The sequence below is a fragment of the Necator americanus genome, chromosome I (genome assembly GCF_031761385.1).
Source record: "Necator americanus strain Aroian chromosome I, whole genome shotgun sequence".
NCBI lineage: Eukaryota > Metazoa > Nematoda > Chromadorea > Rhabditida > Ancylostomatidae > Necator > Necator americanus.
Window position 1 is genome coordinate 30234356 of NC_087371.1, and position 25353 is coordinate 30259708.

Genomic DNA, 25353 nt, shown 5'->3' on the forward strand with positions numbered 1-25353 from the left:
GACTGTCTTTGAATCTCGGCATGTTGAAACGTAGTTTTTAATTGATTTTCTTGAGCTGTAGCCAAGATTGTTATTGATCGTCTTTATTAAACAACAGCTAACGTTTCGGCGTTATCGCCTTCGTCAGAGCCTGGAAAATCCAAAGCCATTAGTGATTTATTCTCTCAAGTGCCTCATCACCCTGCAGAAAGCATCCAAACGGTAGGCAAACTCAAACAGCAACACATTGGCTAGACTTGGTAACGTAAGTCTAGCTAATGAGGTAAACTGGTTGAATCTGAATTGAGCCAATTCATGCATTGTCTAGCCAATTTTCGGGCAGGTTTGAAGGGAAGAGAAACAAGACGTATGGAGTAACTAGGAACTAGTTTGCTCACTAGATACTAGCATTTCTCATTAGTCTACCCTCGATTTGCCCTCAACCTTCTTCTTCAAACTCCTTTGACAAACTTGTCAAAAATCAGAAATGCTTGTGGAAAAAGTGATGTAGATATGTAGTGATATGATATGGCCGCCTGAGGCAGAATCTTCCTTCTTACCTCGAACTTAGAATATCCGAGCTTGTTTTCTAGAAAAGGGTCAGGGCTTGAAAAAAGCTGTGCTGAACGCACAGAAGAGGTTAATTTTGGAAGAGGTTGAGGAAATATTTCAAAGATCGGGTTGTGATTTACGCAAGTACTTCAAAAAACCTAGTATCAACGATATAAACAATATCTCATTCGCTTAAAATGCTTTTGAGAATACGACAGATGAATGGACGCATAAAAGAGCATTGTCTGACGTCCGAATGGGCTTGCTTGCTAAAAAATTTGTGTACTAATGAATGAGTGTAGTGTACTTTGAAGATAAACCTAAGTCGTACGGAAGTCACATCGGTACGCCGATCAGATTACTAGGAGTCGTGAACATCATTACTGTAATTACTAGTCATATCTCTATTCTGATTTTTAGATCATTGAATGTTCCAATTCCGTAGAGGCATTTTCGGGTGCGCACACATCAAGTGAACTATTATGTTCATAAAGTATTTGAACGAATGTACAATCACTCGGAAATTATAAACACAGTAGCTGCTAACCCTGCGATGACTAAAGGACGAAAAGAAGTTAGTAAGAACCTATTAGCAAACCAGTCTCTTTGATATCTCGGAATAATCAATGTATAGACGATGGAATATCTGGAAGACAGCTAAGATACCCATTCAAATAATCATAAACCTATGAATCGCACACGACTTCGTACAGAGGCGTTTAACGGATTTTGATATCTCAAATATCACAAAGAAAAAAAGACGAAAACAGTACGATCGAAAAGGCAGCAAAGCTAATAAATAGGTAGGGCCGAGCCACAAATGTGTGCATGTTACAGCATGAATGAATATGACTGAGAAAGGAGTGCAGAGAAGGCGCATCAGGATCGTTGAAGAAGAGCATCGCTTTACGAATACAGCCAGTAAAGAAAGCGAATGATTCACATACATCTAGTGATTAGATTCGCTTAACCAATCAATCGTCTCCAGGATGCTCGGGGCAACAATTTTTCCGTTTGAACCACTCATCGATGCATCTGAAGAAAACAACGTAAGGAAACAATGTTTTTCACCTTCATTTTTCGTTGCAATTGTTTTGTTCTGAATTAAAGTATTAAATACAGTTCCGTCGAAAATGTTGTGTCGGGCATGGACAATAATAAATGGGACGATAATCGATAGGGCCTTGGCGACGATGCTAACAAAAAATGATTTTGCTAGGACTACAACTATAAAGTAGTAATTATCCATAATTAGAAGAAGAAAGAAGAAAAACTATCAAAATTTAAAGGAGAAAAGATCTTCTAAGAGCCTATCACCACCATCGTCTTATCTACTATCGCACATAAGCCGTCTTACCAGTCCCGGCCATCCAACACCGCATGTGGAAGGCACAACGTGTTCGACAGTAACTGTAGGAAGAAGGGTCGCATCATCGCGACTAAGAACAAAATAACCCCGAAGAGTGGTAATACTATGTTTCACTTTTGTTGAATTTGCTTCATCACAGTCAGCACACAAAAAAAGTGAATGAAGAATTAATTCACTTCGCTTTTTTCCTTCCTCGAAAGCAACCTCTGTTTTAGCTCGCATTAAAAAGAGAAGAACAAAAGACAACAAATAAAGTGCTACTGAAAGGCAGGAAAGTTTTCGACGTGAGGATCTCCTAGTCAAAAACTGTATTTATGCGAAGTTAACAAGACGCTAGCAAAAGATCCCAGTGCTATAGTACTACAAATGCCCCTACTCTGTGAGTACGCGCAAGTAATTTTGTCGAACCTGTTATCGCAGGCTGATTTTCGTCGTTTGAATAATGGCTCTACGCGCTCCTGATGTCTCAGTTACATGGACATAAAGATAACTATTTTCCTCACACCTCCTTATACGACAATAGTCTGGCAGCACATACACCTTCCGTTATTTGCGGGGTTGAAATAGGGTCCACACATTTTATAAGGTTGAAAACAGCGACAAGACATGAACCGAACATATAATTATGACAATTCCAAATTTTGTGCGCTCGACATGACTACATTGGGAGTAGAGATCGAGTTCAAGTTAGCCGACGAAAATGGCATGTCTCAGAAAAAAGGGGTCAGTTTTGAAAAGAATTGAAACAAAATCGTCGTACTGTTTATGATATATGCAAAGGCAAGGCAGGCGGGCGATCACCGCTCCAGTCAACATCTCTTCCAGACAAATTGAACATTCACCCTTATCTTCAGTAAGAACATCATCTGAAAGCTCTAGACATTCACAAAAGCGGCAGATAAATTTCAGAATGCCAAGGTCGTGCTCAGGCAATAAAAAAAAAACAAAAAATGACGCACCATTATAAGTAATCTTAGGTCTAGTAAGGCACATTACAAGATGCACATCCGCTTCATCCGAAGGAACAGTTTTGTGGCATATAGGACATGTCATGTCTTCACCACCTAAACGATGCAAGCATAGTAATAGACGTTTAATAGCAGCTTAGCATTAGTAGTCTCACAGTGCCTAAGGAAACAGTCATTCAGAAGATACGAAGTTCCCTTTTGTAAAAGTGGAAAGTACAAACCATTAGATACAAGAATAACTTTTGCAATTTCTTTTTTCGGAATATGTCACAAAAACAAATGACCCTACCCATCATAAAAACAGGCATCGAGCGTCTGCTAAAGTTACCTCGCAACCGGCCGCTTCGTGCATGGTTGAAGCTCAGACCACCATGTGAACGCAATCTAGAAATGAAAATTCTAGTATTGATGATGTGCTTGATACTAGATCATCAATGACAAGCATGTCCGGGGTCACCTTCCTGCAGAATATACTCTATCACTCATATAATTAATTCTAGAGATATTACTTTCAACCAAGGTGTTGATTCTCAGAGCTTTTGTATAAAAGGATGCATATTTTCCAAACAGTTTCTTGCTTGATAATCTCCAAACTTTGCTCTTTATGTTATCATCACAACTTTTCCTTTGCAGGACCCACTAAAGAGCTATCGATGGAAGAGTCGAAAGACAGCGAGGGATCAAGGATACCATGTTAACGATCATGATTCCGACCGTTTTATTGTTTAAGAAATTTCCCAGTTCTTTCCCGCCCTATACGTACTGTATGCCTGATAATTATTCATATTTATATTTAAACTTCATGTATGTTGCTGCTGGTCTCACAAAGAGAGACAAATAAGACAACAAATCTAAATGATGAGTTGCTATGATTTACACAAAACTTCTACCTCATGGAATGCTGATGAAGAGTTGAAGGACCAGCATCATCTTCGGAACCATTGGAATCTGATGAGGACCCAACTATGCGTGCATTCCGTATCGTCTAGAAACATATTTAGGAACGTCAGCTCGTCATAGTATAGTCATAAGTTGTGCTCAAAAAAGTTCCTTGACTCCTTTTCTAAAATGTGGTACAATCGAATATTGTTCCCATGCTTGTGAGAACATTCCCATAGATGTTTACCCAAAACATTCGAATACCCAGCATGTGCAAAATATCCACTTGTTCCATCTGTTGGAATATTTGAGATCTACCTATTCTTTCCCTCCAGCAGACCAAGTAATGGTCCCAAAATTGAACGCTTTTGGAGGCATTTCTATGCTTTTGATTTGATGGGATAAGATTTATCCTCCATTTTTCTGTGTATCCGCGCATGATAAGCGACATTTGTAATCGTAGTAACATTCCAAAATCTGCTTTCAAAGATGCATAATTACACGAAACACGAAAAGTTGGGCAGAAATGCAATTCCTATAAACTGGAAATAGTCAATATGCCACCAGAAAGAAAAAAACTGCTGGGTGAGAATTATTTGTTGCCGTCTTTTTTGACTCAAAAACGCACAAAGAAATAAATCGTATAGGCACAATTTCATGCACCATTGTATAGATAAGTTCTCGCTCTACACGAAATTACTGTTGCAATTTTTAATTTTACTGATTTTGTTCTATTTGGTCATTAAAATAGAGTATTGAGTGCACAAAAAGAGACATATTCGACAAGATACTTTTGCATTTCATAAGAATTAATTTAATATAATAGTTGATAGTCTGATATAATACTGTCGTTAAAGCTGACATACATATTTTATATCTACTACTACATAGAGCTCAAAATTGTCCGCCCGACGCGTATCCCCACAGACACCCGGAGGCCAAGAGGACCTTAGATTTGAGCAATTGAACCGATTCATTGCGTAGGTCTGCTAAGGGGTTCTTCAGCGTACATTGTGCAGAAGTTTCGAGCTAGCGAGGATGATGTAATTTGGGGGACATTTAAATGAAGAGACGGAACAACATGTTCAACATCGCTTCAGTGAGCGGTGATGAAGAGCGGGACAGGGTGAGGAAGTCATTGAACATTGCCTTAGGCAATGATTGGGTTTCTCCTTTTGCATTGTACTGGATAGGTCGGAACTTGGCTCCTAAGAGTAAACGGTTATGCTGATTACGGATCCGTGATCCGTAGACATCCTCAAGCAACAATTCCATTTTATAAACGTTGTTGCGTTTTCGCTGCAAACCTACCACTTAGGGTCTTCGAAATGCGATGAAAACTGCAGAGATATTTGATTGCACATATCGTTACGTCGCATAAGGTGCTTCAAGCAATTATCAACATTATTAACATTGATCTATTTTTGCTATATGGATGGTAACATTGCTTACCTATAGCTGGGTCAAAACGACATGAAGAGCGGAAAGTTGCGTGAGAGGTTGCGCTTGAAGCGGAGCGGTTGGTATCGTGTGAGAACCCTCGCAACCGCCACCTTTCCCTGCAGTTCGCCCACCTCGATTCCAACCGCTCTCTCCACCGCACCGCTCCGAGCGCAGCCGCTTGCGCAACTTTCCGTGCTTCGTGTCGTTTTGACTCGACTATACATATACTGACCACATTCTTTACATGTGCCTAGAAACTTTCGTACTTTCTAAGGTCTATAAACTAAAATCTATAAACTTCTAAATCCTTAATTTGAGAAGACTCTTTTGTCAATTAACATTCAAGTGCTTTTTTTCAGCATTTGCTTTCTCATATTTATATCCATGTTTGAAAAATAGTGTTACCATCGCGAGAGAGCGGCGATGATGGCAGCTTTCGCTGGTTCTAAATAGTTTCTTTAACTCAAACGTCTAACGTTATTACATCAAACTAATCTGTTGTATGAATCGTCATTACAAAAGTTACATTACAAAAGTTTATGGTGCTCAAACAATTCCAAAAATTCAGTAGACTTGGATTTTCGACTACATCTGGGATGTGTGGAACATTAAGTCATGTAAACGTTTTCAACTCTCTAAAAATTAGCTTGCTTAGATATTGGAGCATCAAAAAAGTTCGCACAACAACACGTAAAGAGGGAGACACTGCACAGTTTGAGGCGTATTTCGTCTATTCCCATTCAGAAAAGAAAGCATAAATCGGCTGAATCCCAGACCCCAGGTACGTTTTGCATACGAGAGAGGGAACAAATAAACACAGAGGAAGCGGTGACTGAGTACTTGTCACGGAAGTTTTCCTCAGAAGAACTCTGCTCAAAAAGAGAGGGACAAGAAAAGGCAAAATGAAGTTATCTCCAGAAGTAGAAAAAACAGAAAAAAAAAACACTGATGGTATGCTTAAATGTCTTTAAAGAAAGAGTGGCAGCGAATAAGAACGAATGACTCAAAAGCAAAATGCTAAATAGTTCGAAGAAAATTTCCCAAACCTCCCCGGGTTGCCATTGTCGAGAAATATCGAACGAAGTGGTGAAGTAATATTGTTGGAATGGATTTAACAAGGTGAGCACAACCGGCTTAACATTTCTCACACTCCCAAGACATTTAGGTGGAACCAAAACCAAAAACTGACAGCAGCGAAAAGTATTCTCAATAATTACTCAGCTCACATCATATCTTCACATTTTTCGCTTACACTCTTCAAGTAGAAATATGAACGAAGATGTTTGAGCTTTTTCAGTAGATCACATCCTGGCTGCAACTCACGTTCCGAACAATCCTTAAGCGTAACGTCGTGCAAAAGCACTGCAGCAAGGTGAGATTTTAGTTATTTCACTACAGTTCTTCAAATGTCAAACTTTTCTACTTTGGAAAAAAAAAGTTCGATGGACTAGTCTCACAATCTGCCAAATTCTGTGCTGAGAATGAATGAGGAATGTTAGACTGGATTGTTTCTCGTTTTCGGCAAAATGCAACTTCTTCAAAACGCAACTACATATACACGTGTGCTCATGAGGTGAATATACTAGCGAACGATCAAGTGAACATAATTCCTTAAAAGTTCTCATTAGAGATCATGTTACATCCGTTTGGTGTATCACTGCTCATGACTTACAACAATTCGTACGTGTTTAGTAAGGATGCTTCCTCCAAAGTTCTCCTCTTCTTCTAAACCATTCTATGTATTCGTTTTTTCTCTCTTTTTGCATACAAATGCTGGTATTTACTAACCTGATTTATAAAGGAAACAGTAGTAGTAAAAGGAAGCTAGTACCGCGAGTTCGGAAAGTTCTTAGTTACATTTTACGATGCAGAATTTTTGTAAGCCATTTTGGAATTGGTAATGGAATAATGCCTTCTTCATTTACTTCAGCTTCGACTAACAATAAAAGATGTAGAATGTTAGAAATTTATTTTTAGAAAATAAGCTATTGTTTAGGGAATTTATTGACAACTAAAATTTTAAAAAAGTTTGCTTCTTCGCTGTTTTAATCCAATTTCTTCTCCCATTTACACACTTATTTTACGCATTTCTTTGGGCTCACTCCTTAGCTAAACAAGTGTGTTCCAAACAAATTCCCCAAGAACACGAAACCACGCGGATTTTCTAGAATCATTTGCAATCACGATACGAATGTGCGAAGAATGCCTCTACACTTTGTCACGAATTGCCCACAGTTTATGAACTGAAGGCGAGCGTCTTCCAATGTGAAAGCGTTGGAGTTGTCTCTCTGGTTGTGGCGTTCAGCTTTTACAAGGGAAGAAAGGACATTACATGTCGCACTTATTAGCAAGAGATGCAAAAACGAGTTTGCCGAGGTGGGACTGACAGCCTTGCTTGCAGATTGCAAAACAGTTATTTCCCACATAGAAGTAACATACAGCCAATAACGAAGATTAACGGGTTTGGAATAGATACTGTGTTATAGCGAGTGAGTAAGAACTAAGAAATTTGAAAGTTAATCTTCAAGTAACTACTCCTGACTAGGAGTTAATCGGGATCAAAAGGACAAAAATGTGGAGTGCTTTTCAGAAACTCTTCTGTGAATACCACATGTTAGGTTGCAGGATGTAACCAAGGGATGGAGCATGCTACTGGTCCTAATAATCACTTATACTTATTAGCCTACTTATTATTAGACTTATTTAGCACTTATTGATGCGTATTCTTAAGCTATCGTCTTACACTTTGTTATTCTTATAATTTGTTTCCAGCAATTTCGACACTGATTCATTAAATTGCACAACTCTTCTTTGTGGTTAGAGTCACAAAAGAATTAGCAGTTTTTAATATGAGGGCCACATCCAGTTATTCTCATTAATATTTGACGCCAAATGTGTTAGGCCGAGTGAACACAACGCTTGTTCCAGAGAACACGTTCTTTGCTTGACACATACTGCCTCGTCCCTCCACCACCCTACCCGAACCGAAGACGCATCGCAGTCACCCTGATGGACGGCTATGCGCAAACCACATATCTTCTACTTTGGAAAGAGCAAACCGCTTTCATTGAGTATCAGGTTATTTAAAACAAACAGAAGCTGTGGCATCACAGTAAGATACATCCTAGAGACCAACGAAAACGTCGTTGACATTACGATTATAGGCCTGTGTAAAAAGGGTGCAGTTATCCGTAGTAATTGAAGTTACGCAACCTGTGATACCGAAAAGAGGAAATATAAACACAGCCAAATACGTAGCTAAGCGTTCTCACGAGAAACGGGCAAAGCTGCTCATCACCGAACAAGTGACATATGCCCAGGACGCAATTACCTGCAAATTGTTGCAAGTGCGTCGCACAAGCAGTGACTATGCGTTGCGAAAGGTGTACACGCTCCCTGAAAGCGCTGAGATAGGCAGCACATAAAGAAACGGTAACCACGTCGCTGCAAACATAGAAGTGGCTTATGCAACTACTACCTTCAAACAAAATCAATTGGTAGTTACCCCCGCACAGCGATATTCCACAATCCCAGCTAGCACAATGTGAGCGTAGCGCACATCCACAGACATTGCTGTTGATTTTAACGTTAGTCGCCTGTGAGAATTTGCATGAAGGGATTGATTGTTTCAACATGAAGTGTAAATGTAGGGCAAAGGATAGGAAAAACTGCAAGGAAAAAAAACCAGGATACCTGCAAAAACTCTGCGGCAGTCATAACTGATCTGCTTGGGTTCCTGGTGGTACTGTCATCATGCCCACCCTGAGAAGCGCTGGTAGCATCAACGGAATTGGATCGTGGTCGGTCCTCGGCCACGGACGATTGCCGTCCACCCATCCACCGCACCAGCACCTACAGCCTGAATGTAGCTTCCAGTTTTGTTAGTTCTATGTGCCCAAAGAATTCATAATGTGGACATTCACTTAAACAGCAATGAGATGACGGCTAAATTTCCTACGAATTATCCACTTAGTTATGATTTAGATTTAAATGAGTTAGGAAGAATCAGTTAGGAAGCCCAAGAATTGGTGTGACTGTTAATTTCACTGAATTAGCAACAGCACATTGAATGTTCTAGAAGAATTTCTTTTGCCTTTACTGCCATTATATGTAAAATGTTTTCCATTTTTAATTTAACGTTCTTCGAAACCTTTTTCAGTCTATCAATGAAGCGTGGCGAGTGGTAAAGTAACATTTAGACGTACCCGCATGTCTAATCGATAGCGTTGTACTCAGGAGTGCATCTAACGAAGAATTCTTTAAAATGTACAACCACACATGCGATAATCGGAGCCGCTTCTGCGATCCCTTTCACTTTGGCTCTAATGGCACTTTTGGACGGTTGGCGAAGGGATCCTCATCACTTGAGCTGCAGCTCAAGAGCTAGACTCCCATCACTTGAGAAAGGTTCGGGTCCTCTCCATCTCACCAAGTCAGGTAACGAGGATCTCTTCGCCAACCACCCAAAAGTGAAGGGATCCCATCGCGAACCGCCCAAAAGTGAAATGTATCGGAACACCGGACTATCGCATGTATCGTTGGTTGAAGGTTGGGGGGTCACTCAGTGGCGCCCTTATTTGTGGAAGTAAATAACTAAATCAGTCGGAGCCCTAAGATCCAAACGTTAGTCTTAGAGGATCGATGACATTCAAGCTAAATCTACTAAGAGAAAAAGTAAGAAAGAACGTCCAGAAATAAAGGCGCCACTGAGTCCCCCCAGCTACATTTTCTCCCGCGACACCTAACTGGATGAAACATACTATATTAAGATTTGATCAACCCGAAACTACGGAAAAAATAGAAAATCTAGAAAAGTACTGCATTCCAAACTGCAAAATTACCAGAGTAAATGCTTAAATCATTACGCAATGTAAGGGTTAGTTGAGTACTTTGAAATATCTCCACAGGACTCTTCATATGGAATATGTGAGTTGGGGGAAGAAAGGGTAAAAACCGCTTTAAAAAACAGAAATGGAAAAGAAGTGTGGTTTCAAAAAAAAGCAGAAGTCAACCGAAAATGTCTAGGCGGAAGTTCTGATTGAGTGTATGAAGGTAGCAGCTGTTAGGACAAATGCCTTATAATGGTTTTAAACATGCAGTAGAATTCGCTTTAACACCCATAAGTATTCCGAAGCGAAGTGAGTAGCCAGAAGGCAACAATTCAGAGAAGTAAGGCCAAGACCAACTAGCGCTTTGTTTTTAGAGGAGACATATCAAGGATAAAGCACACAGGAGATGTACCTCGTAGCAAATATCAAGAATTTCTCACTGAAAAAAAAGTGTGAGCGGTCAAATCGGCTACAGTACTGGAGCGGTAGATCACCACTGCAACTGGAGACTTCGCTCGTAATCAAAGCAGTGAGAACAACCCTGACAAGGTTTTTGCTGGAAAAAACGCGGATATAACTTTACCCGGCCATAAACGGCCTCCGTTTCCACTCACCAGATAGAGTAAGACAGAAGCAATCAATAAGGAAGGGATGTCCGCAATTCGAGTGCATTTTATTGCAATCATTGCACGCATTTTTGCGAATTCTTCACGACCACCGTAATCGATTTTTTTTTTCACAGTAGTCGTTAAGGATTTTGTTTCGCAGATGAGCCCATCGCACCGGATTTTTACGTATTTGTCCGTCATTACAACATCGTTTACTGTAGGTTGCTAACCACTTGCCAATTAACCCAATTTCATTTCAGATGCAAAATCGGCCATCATCTAGCACAGCCTTAGGTGTCGGATCCGCAATCTCTTCATTGAAATCAGTCTACAGCTCCGCAAACGCATTAAATGAGGATATAGAAGAGTTGTTGGAACATATTCGGGTGGTGGAGGAGCTACCTGCTTCAACGAATCTCGCGATGGTTGAAGGATGGAGGTCAAGGTCCATTTTTTCTATATTAATTTCCTAGACAGTTTTCCTGTTATCAGTACTCGGCGCTGAATGTGGACAATAGGGATCGAGACGTTTCGATTGGGGCAGAAGGAAGAGGGAGTGGTGTCGAGCAGAAAGAGTGTGCGTTGGGGCAAATGCGTTACTTCCTTGGTATCGTCGGGTCAAAACGACTTGAAGATCGGCGCAATTGAACACTGCGATGGAGCGCTTACGATCAAGGTGGGACCCTTATTAGCACCACTCATCACTGCAGTCCCCAATAGTCCCATCTCGATCCTAACCGCTAGCTCCACCACGCCGCTTCTAACGCATCTGCACTGAACTTCATGTCATTTTGGCCATACTATAGTACTCATTTTGCGCCAACCACATGTTTCCTGTAACAATCGGCACACCATTCTGGTACTTGTAAATTCGCTAGCTGCCATCTCTGCCTTCTGTGTTGCCATCCAAATTTGGAAATTTAAATTCTTCTCAGTTTTGCATACCCAACCGAAAGACTTCTTTGCTATGCATTACAGTCATCGTCGAGAGTCATCTCTTTGTCTTACAAGAAAGCAACTTATTACGGATAGCGGTACGGTGGGAAACTGCTGCAGGTCTGATAGTGAGCAGATGAGGCGGTTTTGCTGGTTCTTCGAATTATATAGGTTGGATTGTGGACGTTGACCGACTGACGAAATAGCCTGCGTTCTGTCGCGTAACAAGTTGTATTGTAAGGAGAACGGATGCAATCAAAGCTATTTCTCACACCGTTTTTTTTTTGATAATGAACAAGAATTGAGCGTGGTAGCGCTCGTACTCGTAACTCTATTTATTCATGGAGAGAGTTCAACTCCGCAATCTCTTGGCATACCGTCTTTGGGAAAAGAGTAATGTTGTTGATGGAATGGATTGTTATTGAGAAAGAGATAGCTCAGAAAGGTCTTTAAACGTTTAATGAAAAGATAATGCATTCTTTTGTGCAAATGAAAAATCCATTGGATTGCATTATTTTTTTTACTACTTAAATATGTGATGCAGAAAAAAATGTAGTCGTGGTCAAAAGGGCATGAAACTCGGTGCAGTTGCGTAATCAGTTGTTACGTTCGAAGTGGTGCAGAGATGTGGTTAGGATCGAGTTGTGACCCTTGCTGACACCATTCACCGCTGCAGTTCGTGATGGTCCCATCTCGATCTCAACTCCTGGCTCCACTGCGCCGCTTCGTTTACACTCGCTTAGCCAACTGCACCGAGTTCCATGTCGACCGACTGTACCAATATGACTTCGGTTATTGGTAGAGGATATATATCGTTTAAGCTCAGCACTTAACATAAACTTTGAATGATATTTCTTTTCTACTTCGTCAGTGATCAGATCAGCCTTTTTCAATTGCACATGAGGAAATCTTTGAAATATATTTCCCTGGCAGTCTTCGCATATAACAAAGTGGTACGGAAAGATAATACACTCGAAGCATGTGGTAGCATTTTCAGTGAAGAAGTTTTGTGAGAATATAGTGCGTGGACCTCCAAATGAGTCTAATATTCATTGACTTATATTTGACCTGATACAATTGATCAACTATCAATTGTATCAGACCAAACATCTGAACAAATTAGGGCATTTCGTATCTTGAGGCTGTTCTGATCATTGTTGAGGTGCGAATGGGGTACCGTGAACCTTGGTTGCTCTCGAAAGTTGGCGTAATACACTACTTAAACACTATTATCATCTTTTCTTCCTGCTGGAAAGATCTTTAATGGACTTATGGGAACGGCTATATTTGATTTATGTACTCCAATACATGCATAAGAGGATGTCGAGGAAGTCAAATATCTGAATAGGTTTTTACCTGGAATATCAAGGCTCTCGAGATTGCAAGATGTTCAAAGTATTTGAATGCTTGGATATTTGAAGTGTTCGCTATTTGGAATCTAATGGAGTTGGAAGACTCTACTTCCTGAAATTTGGAACAATTGGCAGATCAAAGATTGAAAATTCGTATGTTCATCCAGAAACTAGAATACCGAGAAGAGGTGAACTGTCCGCGTGTTTGAACACATGTTTCAGCGAAGCGGACATTATTGGGGGTTGCTTCTTTTGAAAGCTATCGATAGTTTCCTGATTATTGATGCACAGTCGTTGCAAATTGTGGCGAAAGTGTTGCATCTTTAGTGAAGATGGTTGCTGTCACGTCTTCAGAAAGCACGAAAAGTGTTTCGAAAGGCTTTTTCATTCTTGTTTTGATAGTTTTTTTCTCTTTTTTGCGTAACGTCAGAACAAGGTTATCAATTCTTATCTAAGTCGCTTCGCAGTAATTCCGTAGTTTGTTTTGCTTCTAGAACGCTTGAAGATTTTAGTTAGTTGGAATTTGCATCTCTGCCCCATTTTCTCGTCTACTTGCATTGATGTATATTGTAATTTTTCACCGTTATAATAGTGGAGATTTCCTCTTTCGCTAGTTTAATAGTTTCCTTCCGCTCCCAGACCGTCTCCTCAAACGCAAAGAAGAAAGGCGCGTAATTACCCATGGATAGCGAACTTAGTCAGATTTTGGGATCTTGCTACGACCACGATTGCAAAAGAACGGTAGTCATCCACAGTTACAAGAACAATTGGGACAGAAGTTCAATCTATGTAAACTGAATTCTTAGAAGCGAAAAAGAAAAGAGGTACAAATAAACAAGAAAGCAGCGTTATCGGAATTTGTCTTGTTTTTTTTTTCATTTTTGTTTGTTTTTTGTTTTTTTTTGTTTTGTTTTTTTTGTTTATTTGTTTTTTTTTTCCACTGATTAGTAACGAGTAATGTCGGCCTAATATGTGTGATGGTGACTTCTTTTAAGGAGATAATGAGTGTTAGTTTAAGCACAAACTTTGTTCTAGAATTTGCTACATTTAGGTTATTGACTAAGCTGCGGATGAAGATGACGGAACTTGAGTTGGATTATCGACGTGTTGTTGACTCCCAGTGGAAGGAACATCTCACAACTGTAAAAGAAGCTGGTTCATCCATCTGCGGAATAAGTTTCACGTTCGCGAACGACCTGCGTGTCGTGGATGATTTCTTTACGAAGGTCGATTTGTTTTAGTAGATGCTTCCACTTCCTTTTTGAGTATCGTATTTTGCAAACCTTAACATTTAGGCCCATAACACTGCGTCGAAGAACGTTATTTTCAATTCAAATATTCGCATTGGCCTACCCACCTTGACACGTCAAGTGGACTTAGCTATAGCGAGGCTTCTATCAGATATCAAAACATATGCCAGTTCGTACTGATATTGACTAGTGCACATTTGTTTTTAGTGCAATTGTATTCTGTAAAGTTTTTTTGTTTTCTTATGTGGAAATAAATACGGGTTTATGCTTCTATGTAATTTCGTTTATGGGTTTTTTTACCTTTTGTACAAAGAAGAAACATTGCTGGTGTTGGTTTGACATTTTTGTTACGATTTACTGCTCTTTAAGAATGTCTTTGGATTATCAGTCATCAAGATGCTCAGATTTGGACGATGAAGGGAATACTCCTTTTGAGTGAGCGCAAATTTAGCATCCTATTTAATCACTTTGCTCAAGCATGTTACGTCCTAGACCTGTTCTAAAGTCTCTGAAAAGCAAAGCTGATGGCTCGGTTACCGCTGGTTTTCCTTACGACTCGAAATTTGTCAGAGCTTTACTCAAGGATGTGCACGTGATGTTTGTAGGCGACTCTCGTAAGTCTTCATGTGCTTGATTGTGTTCTGGACCTGTTTAATGTAATATCATCTGTAATTAACATTAGTGCTCTTGCTAGGTTGATTGCACCGTTTCTTTTTAGTTTTATGTTCTGTAGTTTCAGTAATACTTAAACTCAACTCTGGGTCCATTTATATGGTAACGTATTATTGTATTCTTCCTGAGACACATTAACGTGGGTGAAGTGTAGTTCGGGGGCGGGGCTTCAACCGCGCTCTTACGGAACTGTTCTCGACCTGGAGTCTGGAACAAAAAACGTCCATTGAGCACACAGACTGTTCTTAACTGGCATCTGGCTTCTTTTCCCATTCGAGAAGGCGCTAGTCCATAACTGAAATTGAATGGCTAAGTTAGTCGGGACCCCAAAACCTAAGCGCTAAAGGTACTAAGAGAAGAGGAAGACAGAGTTGGAACTACTAACGCTTTGGCTTCATCAAACTCTCCAAACAAGGTTACTCTAAGTGAATAGCTATAGTCGGGTCAAAACGACGTGAAGAATGGTGCATTTGTTACGCGCTCGAAACGGCGCGGTAGAGGCAGCAGCTGGGACCGAGGTGGGACTATTGCAAACTGCAGCCATGGGTGGTACCAGCAAGGGTTCTAGTACGCTCCTAACCTCTACACCACCGCACCACCTCGAGAGAAGCCGCGTACGTAATTGCACCGTGCTTCATCTCGTTTTGACCTTACTATAAGTCGTATCGTGTAGCACCTTCAACGAAACTAAAAATGGCCTGAGATATGGCATCTTTGCAATCCGCATCTGACTCTGAAGAACGGTCTTTGCGCCCCCAGTGAAGGTTGAGTATAGCTCAGTAAAAACACCGTTGAGTGCCTCTCTCTAAGCACGCTTTACCTTGGTAACGTATTCGAGACGAGACTACTACGATAGCCAATCCGTACATGATCTGCACGATGTCGTTCATATTCTTTACTAAAATACAATATTTTCACTGCTAGAATGCAAAAGCACATGAGTTCAAATTTGGGGACCTCCTATTAGTTATGATGCTCACTTCTATGGGATCCTCATGCGTTTCTTATTTTCTCCAACCTTCTTGCTTGCTTACTGAATGAAGATGAGAAATGCGCATGCTAGTTCACCGCTAGGATGGCTGACACATTGAGGATAAAGGCAAGCCGGGATGAATACAAATTAGCGCTTCGCCAGAGGTTTGCTCGGATATCGAATAATAATAAAATTGTTTTCACACTGCTTAATCATATAAAATACTCTGCAAAGTTCAACGAAAGTGCAAAACACCTTTAGGAGCCTTAGAACGTGACAGTTAACAATCTATTCTTTTATAAATTGTGCTTTCTTTTACGATTTTCTGTCCCCATAGGAGATGTAGTGTACCATCCTTTTCACTTCGATCGATTAGAAAATTGTTTGGGAAAACTGGGAAATTTTGAAAGCAGTAATTAGAAACTTGACGCTTTTCTAACTTCCTATCTCTGGAATGATTAGATTCAGTTTTAATTTTATTTCTCGAATTTTCCGAAGACCATGTTTTGCTGTGTTACGCTGCATTTCTGAGGTGATGTAGGCTTTTCTCAGTTATGCGTGGAATTTACAAGGATCTCATCGTTCTTTTCTCAGTTATGCGTGGAATTTACAAGGATCTCATCGTTATGTTGCATGGAAATGACTTGATTGACGACAACCAATTGAAGATGAAGACCGAGATTTCATTTTTCGGCGATAGAATGGTTTGTTTCTAAATTCAGCAATATCTCACTTCGCTTGTAACTTGTACCTCTAGAGCTTTCTCCTATATGACTTCGATTGCAGATCGACATACTTCCTCTTGAAAACGACAGGATTTTCCGGCAGGCGAGGGAGTACCACACAAACCACTATCTCATCCAGTACTTGTTCACAACTAGGTATGAGATCAGTCTGATACGATTAGATTACTTCTTTTTTCAATTTAGTACCCATTACTACATCAGTTTAGAGTAATGAAATCAGACATAGAAACTGCTCTTTTGGAATTGTGTACCGCCAGCGAGTTTCCGGATGTCTTGTTGATTAACTCGTGTTTGTGGGATATGACGAGGTTCAGTTTTGTTGTGGATTTTGTATTACATACGGCGGCATCATTGTGTAGCCATAGGAGTGAGGTCTTTCATTGACAGATATTCACGCGCATATGAAGGAAGCATCCCTCCTGATGTCAATAGACAGGCTGCAATTGAGCGATCTTCTCTTGAAGAGTTCTTGGAAAGGTCGGAGACGGAAGGATCTTTCTGGATACTATTTCTAATTATAAAAAAAATTAGTGTGTTCATATTTCCTTTACAGAATTTCGATGTTGATTCGCCGACTTCGCCTTACAATGCCTGCAACAACGCAGGTTATACTTTTCATTTATTCTTTTGTTTATTGTATGTGTTTCTTTGTTTCGTTTTTTCTCCTCCAGCCAGGTGCAATTCTTATAATTATATTTACAATTTCCAATCGCAAAGTGAACATGCTTGTTTTAAATAGCTTTAATGAGGTCTGGTTTCCGCGCAGCTTTGGTGCTGATCATGCGCAAAATTTCTTGTAGATGGACTCACTAGGACACATCGTGCTGTGCAGTCAGTGCCAAAGGAGGCTTTAACGGATCATCCCACGAATCTGGGGTGGAGTGGAATTCCGGCAAAAGCCTACGCGGGGTCGAAGATTGCAGAAACGAGTGGGATAACGCTAATTTTCCCTTATTTCCGTGAAAAACGGCACGGAAGATGCAACGTGTGCACAACGGTGGCGCGCTCCAATAGATCTTTGAGCGTTCCGGGACGCTGTTTTCTACGATCAGTTCTATTTGAGCGCGCCATCTTCCGCGCCCTTTCTTACGGCAATTGGAAAAAAATAAGAGCAATTGAAAAAAATAAGCATTATCCCACCCGCTTCTGCAATCTTCGACCTCGTATAGTCTTTAGCTTTCGGAAATCCATAGCACACCAGATTCGTGGGATGATGCCTTTAATAAGTTGTGGGTGTATTGCAAGCTGTCTACGTTATCAGCTTGTAATTTTTTGGCCACTTGATGAATAAGAAAATGAATGAGATCTTAAAAGGTAGCGGGTATAGGCAAATGTGAACAAGGTGATCTTTACTTCAGAAAAACAAATATCAGTATGGAGAACAAGAAGAAGAAGAGCTGGTGACAAATATAACAACTATTTCTATGACGAATGCTTTTTACATGTAGCCCCAAAACTTTATCTTCTTTCTTATGTGTATTTCTAACAAATCTTTAATGTTTGTCCTTTCCTACAAGAAACACTGATAGAAAATTTGGAAGTTCATACAGCATTAAGCTTCTTTTTCTACGAAACAGCAGTGTAGAACTCGTTTATTTTCGGGCGGTACAGGTTGTGGCTCGAGCTTGATAACCTTTACCACGACAACTTTGTGAAAAAAAGCACGTTTGTTCAAAAATTCATTGGACACAGTATGCCTCATTAGAAATTTCCTTCCGATCTGGTCAATCCATTCTTGCTTACAATTCTCTTTAGGTGATATGGATAAACATGCCCTGGCCGTTGCCGGTGGATACTCGTTCAATTGTGAACAGGGCTGATAATGCTGATACGAGACACTTGAACAGGTAGGCTTCAGATGTTCTATTTTCAATATTATGAATAAATTGTTTACAGCTCTTCAGATAAATGGTGATAACCTACTAATGGTTTTATTTTTTCTTTTTTTTGGGTTAGTTGCCTAATTCAGAATGCTTATCGTGGACGCAAATTTTCGGGCTTCACAACTTTTTCGTGCGGCTGGCTACGACGTTCTTGACGTTGGATTTTACTTGCGCAATCATGCGCTCTATGCATATCGAGTGTACGTTAGCCTTTGCGTTTGTTCGGCTTTTTATGAGAGTTAGATGAAAAGTTTCTGGCCTATCAAAGGAGACAAGAAACCACTTTAGAAATTTGTTTCTTTTCTCTTTAAAATTTTTGATCATACGCATTTGTGTTCTGTTGCGGCCGAACTTGATTCTCCTTTTTTTAAATGCCTTTTTGTTTAGAATTAATTTACTGTATTGATATAGTTGTGTAGTCCCAAAGAGGTGGTTCCAAATACATGGTCAAAATACAAAACGTTTTTAAATTTTATTCAGCAAAATCGGTACATCGATTACCTGAAAATCGTGCTTGGTTTTGGGATTATAGTTGTGATACCAGTATTAGTGGATCGCGTCCCGCAGCAACCGCCGCATAGTCCATGCTGACAATTTTCTGATATCCTAAAAATTAATTAAGGTATGATGTGTTTTCTATTTTCTGATACTCTAAAAATTAATTAAGGTATTATGTGCGCTTTATTTCAGTATGCTAGCAAGTAAGATCGAGTTGTGTTTATTTGTCAAGATTTTTAACGCTAAGCAACTTGAAAACTCAGTGGAAGCGCTACCTCTTGAGAAGGCTGGAAACTTTTCATTCCACCCTCGTATTGGGTAGAGTGATGTCTTTTTGCAGAAAGGATGGCGTACACTGGGATTCTATAGGAACACGTATCATGTCTCAACTTGTCGTCGGACATCTTGCCCGATCGTGGAATATTCCGCTTCCACAACAAATAAAAGACAGGTTGACTACTTTGTAAGTGTTGCACTATCATTTCATTTTTTTGTGTTCACCAAGAGTGGAATTCCTCTTTTCTTCGATTTTTTAAGCGCGGATGATGCGCGCACGTTCGACCTTTCTAAGAGTTGGGCTGCCCGCTCGTTGGTTGCGTTCGATATTTCTACAGCTTCGGAAGGAACACATGAAAATGCGTCGTTTCCCGAAATTCTACAGGCGAGCCTTTATGTTTATTACCCTTCGCGTCCTCGACAATGCAGAATTTTAATTTAGCGAAGAATCAGAGCGGCAGTCTTACGAGAAATCAAAGAAAGGGATCCGAAGTAAGTTTTATGGCATTGAAACGTGAAGAGTTCTCCAAAATGGGCAAAATGTTACTATAGTTTCGTTATCAGGATTTAACATTGCGATCAGTAGGGATTTTTTCCCGATGGGATTTCCGGCTGGCTGTAATATTTAGCAGCTATTTTGACGAAGACATTGATATGATATCGTGGAAAACTATTTTACGTTTTCCTCTATGGTAGTGCATAGAATTAATCTACTGTATTGATATAGTTGTGTAGTTCCAAAGAGGTGGTTCCAAATACATGGTCAAAATACAAAACTGGTTGTTGCTCTTCAAAAACGTTTGCGAATCGACGATCGGTTTTAGAACGTTGTAATTCTTGATGCAAACCATGCATTCTCTACTTCAACGGTTTTTCGGCTTTGTTATTTAACTTTTTTGTCTTTGTGCGGTGTTTTTTTTTAAATGTTGTCCCTTGTTAATATTAGGTAGTATGGTTGTGAAAGGTGATAGTAGGTGTTTTTTTTTGTGCATACTTTCGATATCATGAGGAATGAAGCGGAATCTCAAAGTCAGACGGTAATTTGTTTTCCGCGGTAATAAACCAATCATAGGGCGGGTGTAGCGCGGGTGTAGAGGTTCCGCTTTCTGCACCATTGATCGAAGGTTCGAATCCGCCCTAGTGCTCATCAAGCCTTTCATCCTTCCGGGGTCGATAAATTGGTACCAGACTTGTCTGGGAGGATAAAAACACTGACTTGACACATCGGCTAGCCACCGCGAGTCATTGTGTAGGCTAAACGCTGTTTTTTAAACCTCAAACGATTATGAATTGAAGTGAACGCGTTAGCGCATCCCAAGCGGATTGATTAACGCCAGACACTTTACCCTCTATCTTTTTGTCCAATAGTTAAGGAACTCACGGTAAGCGTGTAATCTGTACCAGAGGCACAGGTATTCTAGTGAAGCTGGAAGTTGTTACTCAGCGGAACGTATGTTCTGTAAGTCCTTTACACATGCTACCTTGTGTGTACGGGTTGGTACCTCAAAAGGTGGCTGCAAAACTCACAGGCGATAGTCGGGTGGCACTGGTATATGATATGGTAGGACCTACGAATGGGTCTATAGATACTGTTAACACAGAAGAAGACGTGATGTCTTCAACATGATAACAGTTCCAAATTTCACAAATTGGCAAATTTTGCTAAACTTGAAAAACTACAACAAATTTCAAATTTTACTGTTTTAAGACCTGAGGATTTTTTTTTGTATAAAAAACATTTGTTGGTTTTTATCTACAAATATCTTTTTACATCATGAATATTGGTGTACAAAGTACATCAATAATAATGATGTAAGGACATGGCTTGCTATGATATCATAAGATATACATCTCAGCGTTCTGCTTTTTCGTTCTATCCCTTGTATTACAATAATTGAAATATTCCCTTCAGTAAAAAAAGTTGTAGAAAAAAAAGTTGAGACTTCAGTAAACAAAGTTGCGATTTCTAGTTTGAATAGACTCTGAATGAATATGTTTTTGTTGTTAATGTTTCAAATGATCTTTCCAAGTTTCTGTTCAGCCTATTATCAGATATTTAGAGCGGATTGGCTGCGAAAAGATTGGAATTAAAAGGAAGAAGGGTGCTATGCGCTGAAATGTTGTTATAGATTGGTTCACCGCGTTTGAAAATGACACCGTTAAGAGGTTCCACGCACAGTCCGGTCATTCGCTGTTGACGAGAAGTTCGTTTTCGAAGGAGAACGGCCGCAGCGTTCGTTTTCTCAACTCTAAAACTGAGGAAAAGTAGAGTGACATGGAAAAACGATGACCGAAGTTTTTATAAAATAGATGTAGAGCTTCTGAACTTTATGCATAGTTTGGTTTAAAAAAAAGGAAAAAAAGTGCGACAAAACAAGCATACAAAAAATCATGGGAAATTGTGGAACAGTATCTAACAATACCTAATTCAGTATACCTTTGTGTACTGAATACAAAGGTATACTGAATTAGGTATTGTTAGAAAAAAAAACCTGGAACTATTCTAACGATTGGCTGTATTCCATACGAAACACTTACTAAAAAAAAGTTTTTTCAACGGTCCATAGAATTAGTTCACCACGGAAGTTTAGTTTTTTTTTTCCTTTTTCAAGTGTTCTATTCTAGACGCTACGAAGCACTACGAAGTGATATACGAACAATGCGTTTGTGTAAGCTGCTTGATGAAAATCCTGGGGTGGAGGAACGACTAACGCTAGAAGGGTCATGGAGATTGGATGAAATGGTAATTGAGTAGGATCGACTTATTTGCCTATTTTATTTCTTGCTGTGGTGCTCTGAAACGGAGAAATTTAGATGAAGTCGTTTCCGGAAATTGCTAACTGCATCGGAAAGATAGCACCTCAAATGATCACCGTTCTGGTTAGTGAAGACGCTGTGGCTAATCTGACGAATCGGAAACGGAAACATTCCCCAGATCGTACTTGAGATATTACCTCAATCCCTCATTCATTTAGCTCATAATTAATTGACTGTTGATTTACTACCAGAGACAGTAGGCGGTAAATTTTCCGATTTGCCATTTTTCATATTTTCTACAGCTGGTTGCAGCTATTTAATTCACTAGTTATTTCGTACCCGAAGTGAATCAAGAAATTAAAACAGGTCCATAACACTTCCACAGGTATCCATTGTTTGGTCATGCAAAAGTATGAGGATCTCCTCATACTTTCGCATGACCAAAGCTACGATGAACGAAAGTATGAGGAGATCCTCATACTTTCGTTCATCGTAGCTTTTCAACTTTCACTCGTGATCCTCGTTTTCCCGGAAAAAGGGAAAACTCTTCTACAGGGATTTTTTTATGTTTCACTAGTGCGGACGCTCCTGCTAGATCCTCCTGATCCTCATCGCGAAGAGTCTAGTAGGTAACCGTAAGCGAACGGGATGGGAGAACTCAGTCCTCAGACTCAGAGTACAAGGAAAGATACTTGAGGATTTTTGTGCTCCATGAGTTCGTAGTTAAGGTAAACAAACCTATGATGCCAGCTCCAGGAATTTTTGGGTGGAAATAGATCTGGAATATATAGTTCTTGGTATTTGTACACCTCGTAATGTTTGAATTGAAAATTGTTGGAGATCGGCTCCGAAGAGCCAGTCTCTAACATCTTGAGTTTTCGAAATTGTTAAATCTACAAATTTGCCTAAAAGGGGTAGAAATAGAGTACAGTTCGGCTCGTCTGTATATACATACCAGAGCATACTACTACCGTAATTGCGCAGAATTATGAGTTACAGATTTTTCTGGGATATTTCGGGAGTTTTGCTTGGACCTGCCTTTGTAGGTTACTAGGTTTTTATAGTATGTTATTTGTACATAATGTGCAGTCGTTAAATATTTGCCTCGAGATTCAAACATTTCAGCATGTCTCTTTTTTTTTGCAATATCTTCATTGTTTTTTATGTTCTCATTTTTTGCACGAGTAGCCTTTTGTGGCTGTGAATTTGCTAGTTCTCCTTATCTTGGAAATGTGCTGATTTGATTTCTTCACTTGTATGCGTTGCCTTTTTTGAATAGTCTTGATGTTGTTATTGTACTTATAGTGTTAAGCTTTAACTGTCCAGCTTCGTAAATCGCCTTGTCATAATTGCAAGTCCTAACAATGGCAAACTTTTATTTATATTTATTTGATGTGTTACAATTCAAGAATTTATGAATGTTTCCATCAAACTGAGAAGAATTGTTTCCTGCTCGAGTTCGAGAAATATGGACACAACATTTCTTTTTCCTTTCTGTGGTCTTTTTCCTTCTTTTTCCTTTTTCCTTTCTGTGGCATTCTGCACTCAGAACTAACCGCATCCGCTCAATGGTACAACACATCTGCTCCCAATGAGTCACCTCTGTGGGAAAATACCAACCATGCCTTCTACCAATTTATGTGGCGTTCTCGTGCTATGAACTCACAGATGGTCTGCTCGACCGTGTCCCTGGCAAAAAAAAAATACGTAGACATTTTATGGTGAGGGTCTTAACCTCTCGTTCACGTAATCGTTTTATGAACAATCTTTGAGCGGTGGCTGTTCTGGCGAAAATGATGACAAAGCAAAAGAACTGTGCAATTAAATTGTCATCGCTTAGAACTGGTCGTGTACGACAAATCATCACACGTTCCTAAGGAAATTAGAACTATAGTCGTTGATTTCCTATTCATTTGTTCTGTTTACAACATGTATCATAGATTCGCTCAATTATGTACAGCTACAAATATCAACTATAAGCTATCATTTGGGAAGAAAGAAACTTGTGAGTTGTGGTTCAAAGACGAAGCGCACCAGTCGGCAGTGAAATTCTTAAGTTCTCCAGCCTCATATATATAATATATACAATATATATTACATGTATGTATAGGGTAGAGTGTGCTTGGGGACGGGGGAATCAACCGCACTTTTATTTCTGGAAGTAAATAACTAAATCAGTCTATGCCCTAACACCTAAACATTACTCTTAGGGTATCTATGATGTTTATTCATTGATCAGTGGGCTGATTATCGCCTTACCGCGACGAAATGTGTCGTTCTGGAAAATGTAGCCCTTCCGAACTCTCGATCTGCAACAGGACCCCTCGAAGAATCCATCCACTTGTTGCTCTTCCATATTTTGCGACATTTGTATGGCATATATACGATTGACCTGAATTGTTCGAAATAATTCACATACAATCGAACTAATATGTTTATGTTATAGAGCAAATTGGCATATGAGCGAAAATGTGGTTTGTGCTAAAGTTGCTTACATTGTTTCTGTCCTTTCAATCCAACCTTTTCTTCTGGGAATTCTTCTTGCACTTCTTGATACTTTTGTGGGATTTGTGACAAGTTTGTGATGTCTACACTTACGTGACCTCTATATGCCTAATCAGGAGCGAAATTTATGGTAAACTTAGAATTTAACCTCTCATAATTATACCGCTTCATCCATTTCAGCATGCTGTTTTTTTAACTCTTGGAAACGTTCAAATTGTTATTCTGTGCTCTGAAAAAAAAACTGAATTAGATCTTTTTATCGACTTTTTTAGCTGTAGCCAAGACTGGTATTGACCTTTATTGACAGCTAACGTTATCACCTTCGTCAGAGCCTGGAAAAAATCAGAGCGATCAGTAATTTATTCTCTCAAGCGCCTTTTCATCCTGCAAAAAGCATTTAAACGGTAGGTAAACTCAAATAGCAACATCGCCTAATGCCTCCATCATTTGCTGAATTTGGTGACGTAACAGACTACCACGTACCACAATTATAAATCGCAATGGTTTTTTTCTATTATTAGCTGACGTGTCACCCCGTAAATCAAAACCCCCACAGAGATTGATATGGGGGCCTAGTTCGTTTGTAATTACAATGTACTCATCCTTCTTGATCATTTTTGGACTTTTGGATCAGAGCTGTTCGAAGTATTACGGTAGAAACCTAGAACGTCTCCCCATGGCACTGGGAAGGAAGTTGCGCTGTCAAATGCAGCTAGATCGCTATAACGAGTGGACCACAAGGGCGAAGTAGTTTGAAAAGGCGTGGGAGAACAAGAATCAGTAGAAAGCCTATGCTTTACTGAAACATTATAGCAGCAAAAAGGGGAAAATATTCCCTTATCTTCAAAACTCCCAATGGAGTGGCTCAACAAACAACT

General features: G+C 39.7%; 4 protein-coding genes across 5 annotated transcripts; 3 read left to right on the forward strand and 1 right to left on the reverse strand.

Annotated features, from left to right (window-relative positions):
• Positions 1–1505: 1505 nt before the first annotated feature.
• Positions 1506–9027, reverse strand: RB195_007319 (uncharacterized protein; the record flags this gene model as incomplete). Of its 2 annotated transcripts, none has more annotated exons than XM_064180874.1 (6): positions 1506–1566; positions 2661–2766; positions 2860–2964; positions 3197–3252; positions 3759–3853; positions 8884–9027. In XM_064180874.1, 6 exons carry the CDS (start codon positions 9025–9027, stop codon positions 1506–1508), a joined length of 567 nt encoding a protein of 188 aa, XP_064037709.1. The 2 variants fall into 2 exon arrangements, with proteins under 2 accessions (XP_064037709.1, XP_064037710.1); XM_064180873.1 differs by having other exon boundaries at positions 3158–3252.
• Positions 9028–10887: 1860 nt separating this feature from the next.
• On the forward strand, positions 10888–14345 carry RB195_007320 (uncharacterized protein; the record flags this gene model as incomplete). The annotated part of the gene is made up of 3 exons (XM_064180875.1): positions 10888–11072; positions 13967–14141; positions 14211–14345. 3 exons carry the CDS (start codon positions 10888–10890, stop codon positions 14343–14345), a joined length of 495 nt encoding a protein of 164 aa, XP_064037711.1.
• Positions 14346–14535: 190 nt separating this feature from the next.
• Positions 14536–22159, forward strand: RB195_007321 (uncharacterized protein; the record flags this gene model as incomplete). The annotated part of the gene is made up of 14 exons (XM_064180877.1): positions 14536–14600; positions 14658–14779; positions 16405–16514; positions 16597–16691; positions 16763–16864; positions 16944–17033; positions 17110–17161; positions 18312–18403; positions 18526–18639; positions 19278–19400; positions 19475–19598; positions 19656–19705; positions 21839–21956; positions 22028–22159. 14 exons carry the CDS (start codon positions 14536–14538, stop codon positions 22157–22159), a joined length of 1389 nt encoding a protein of 462 aa, XP_064037712.1.
• A 213-nt stretch (positions 22160–22372) lies between these two features.
• On the forward strand, positions 22373–22603 carry RB195_007322 (uncharacterized protein; the record flags this gene model as incomplete). Its single annotated transcript, XM_064180878.1, has 1 exon — positions 22373–22603. The coding sequence occupies one exon, from the start codon at positions 22373–22375 to the stop codon at positions 22601–22603; it is 231 nt and encodes a 76-aa protein (XP_064037713.1).
• Positions 22604–25353: the final 2750 nt, after the last annotated feature.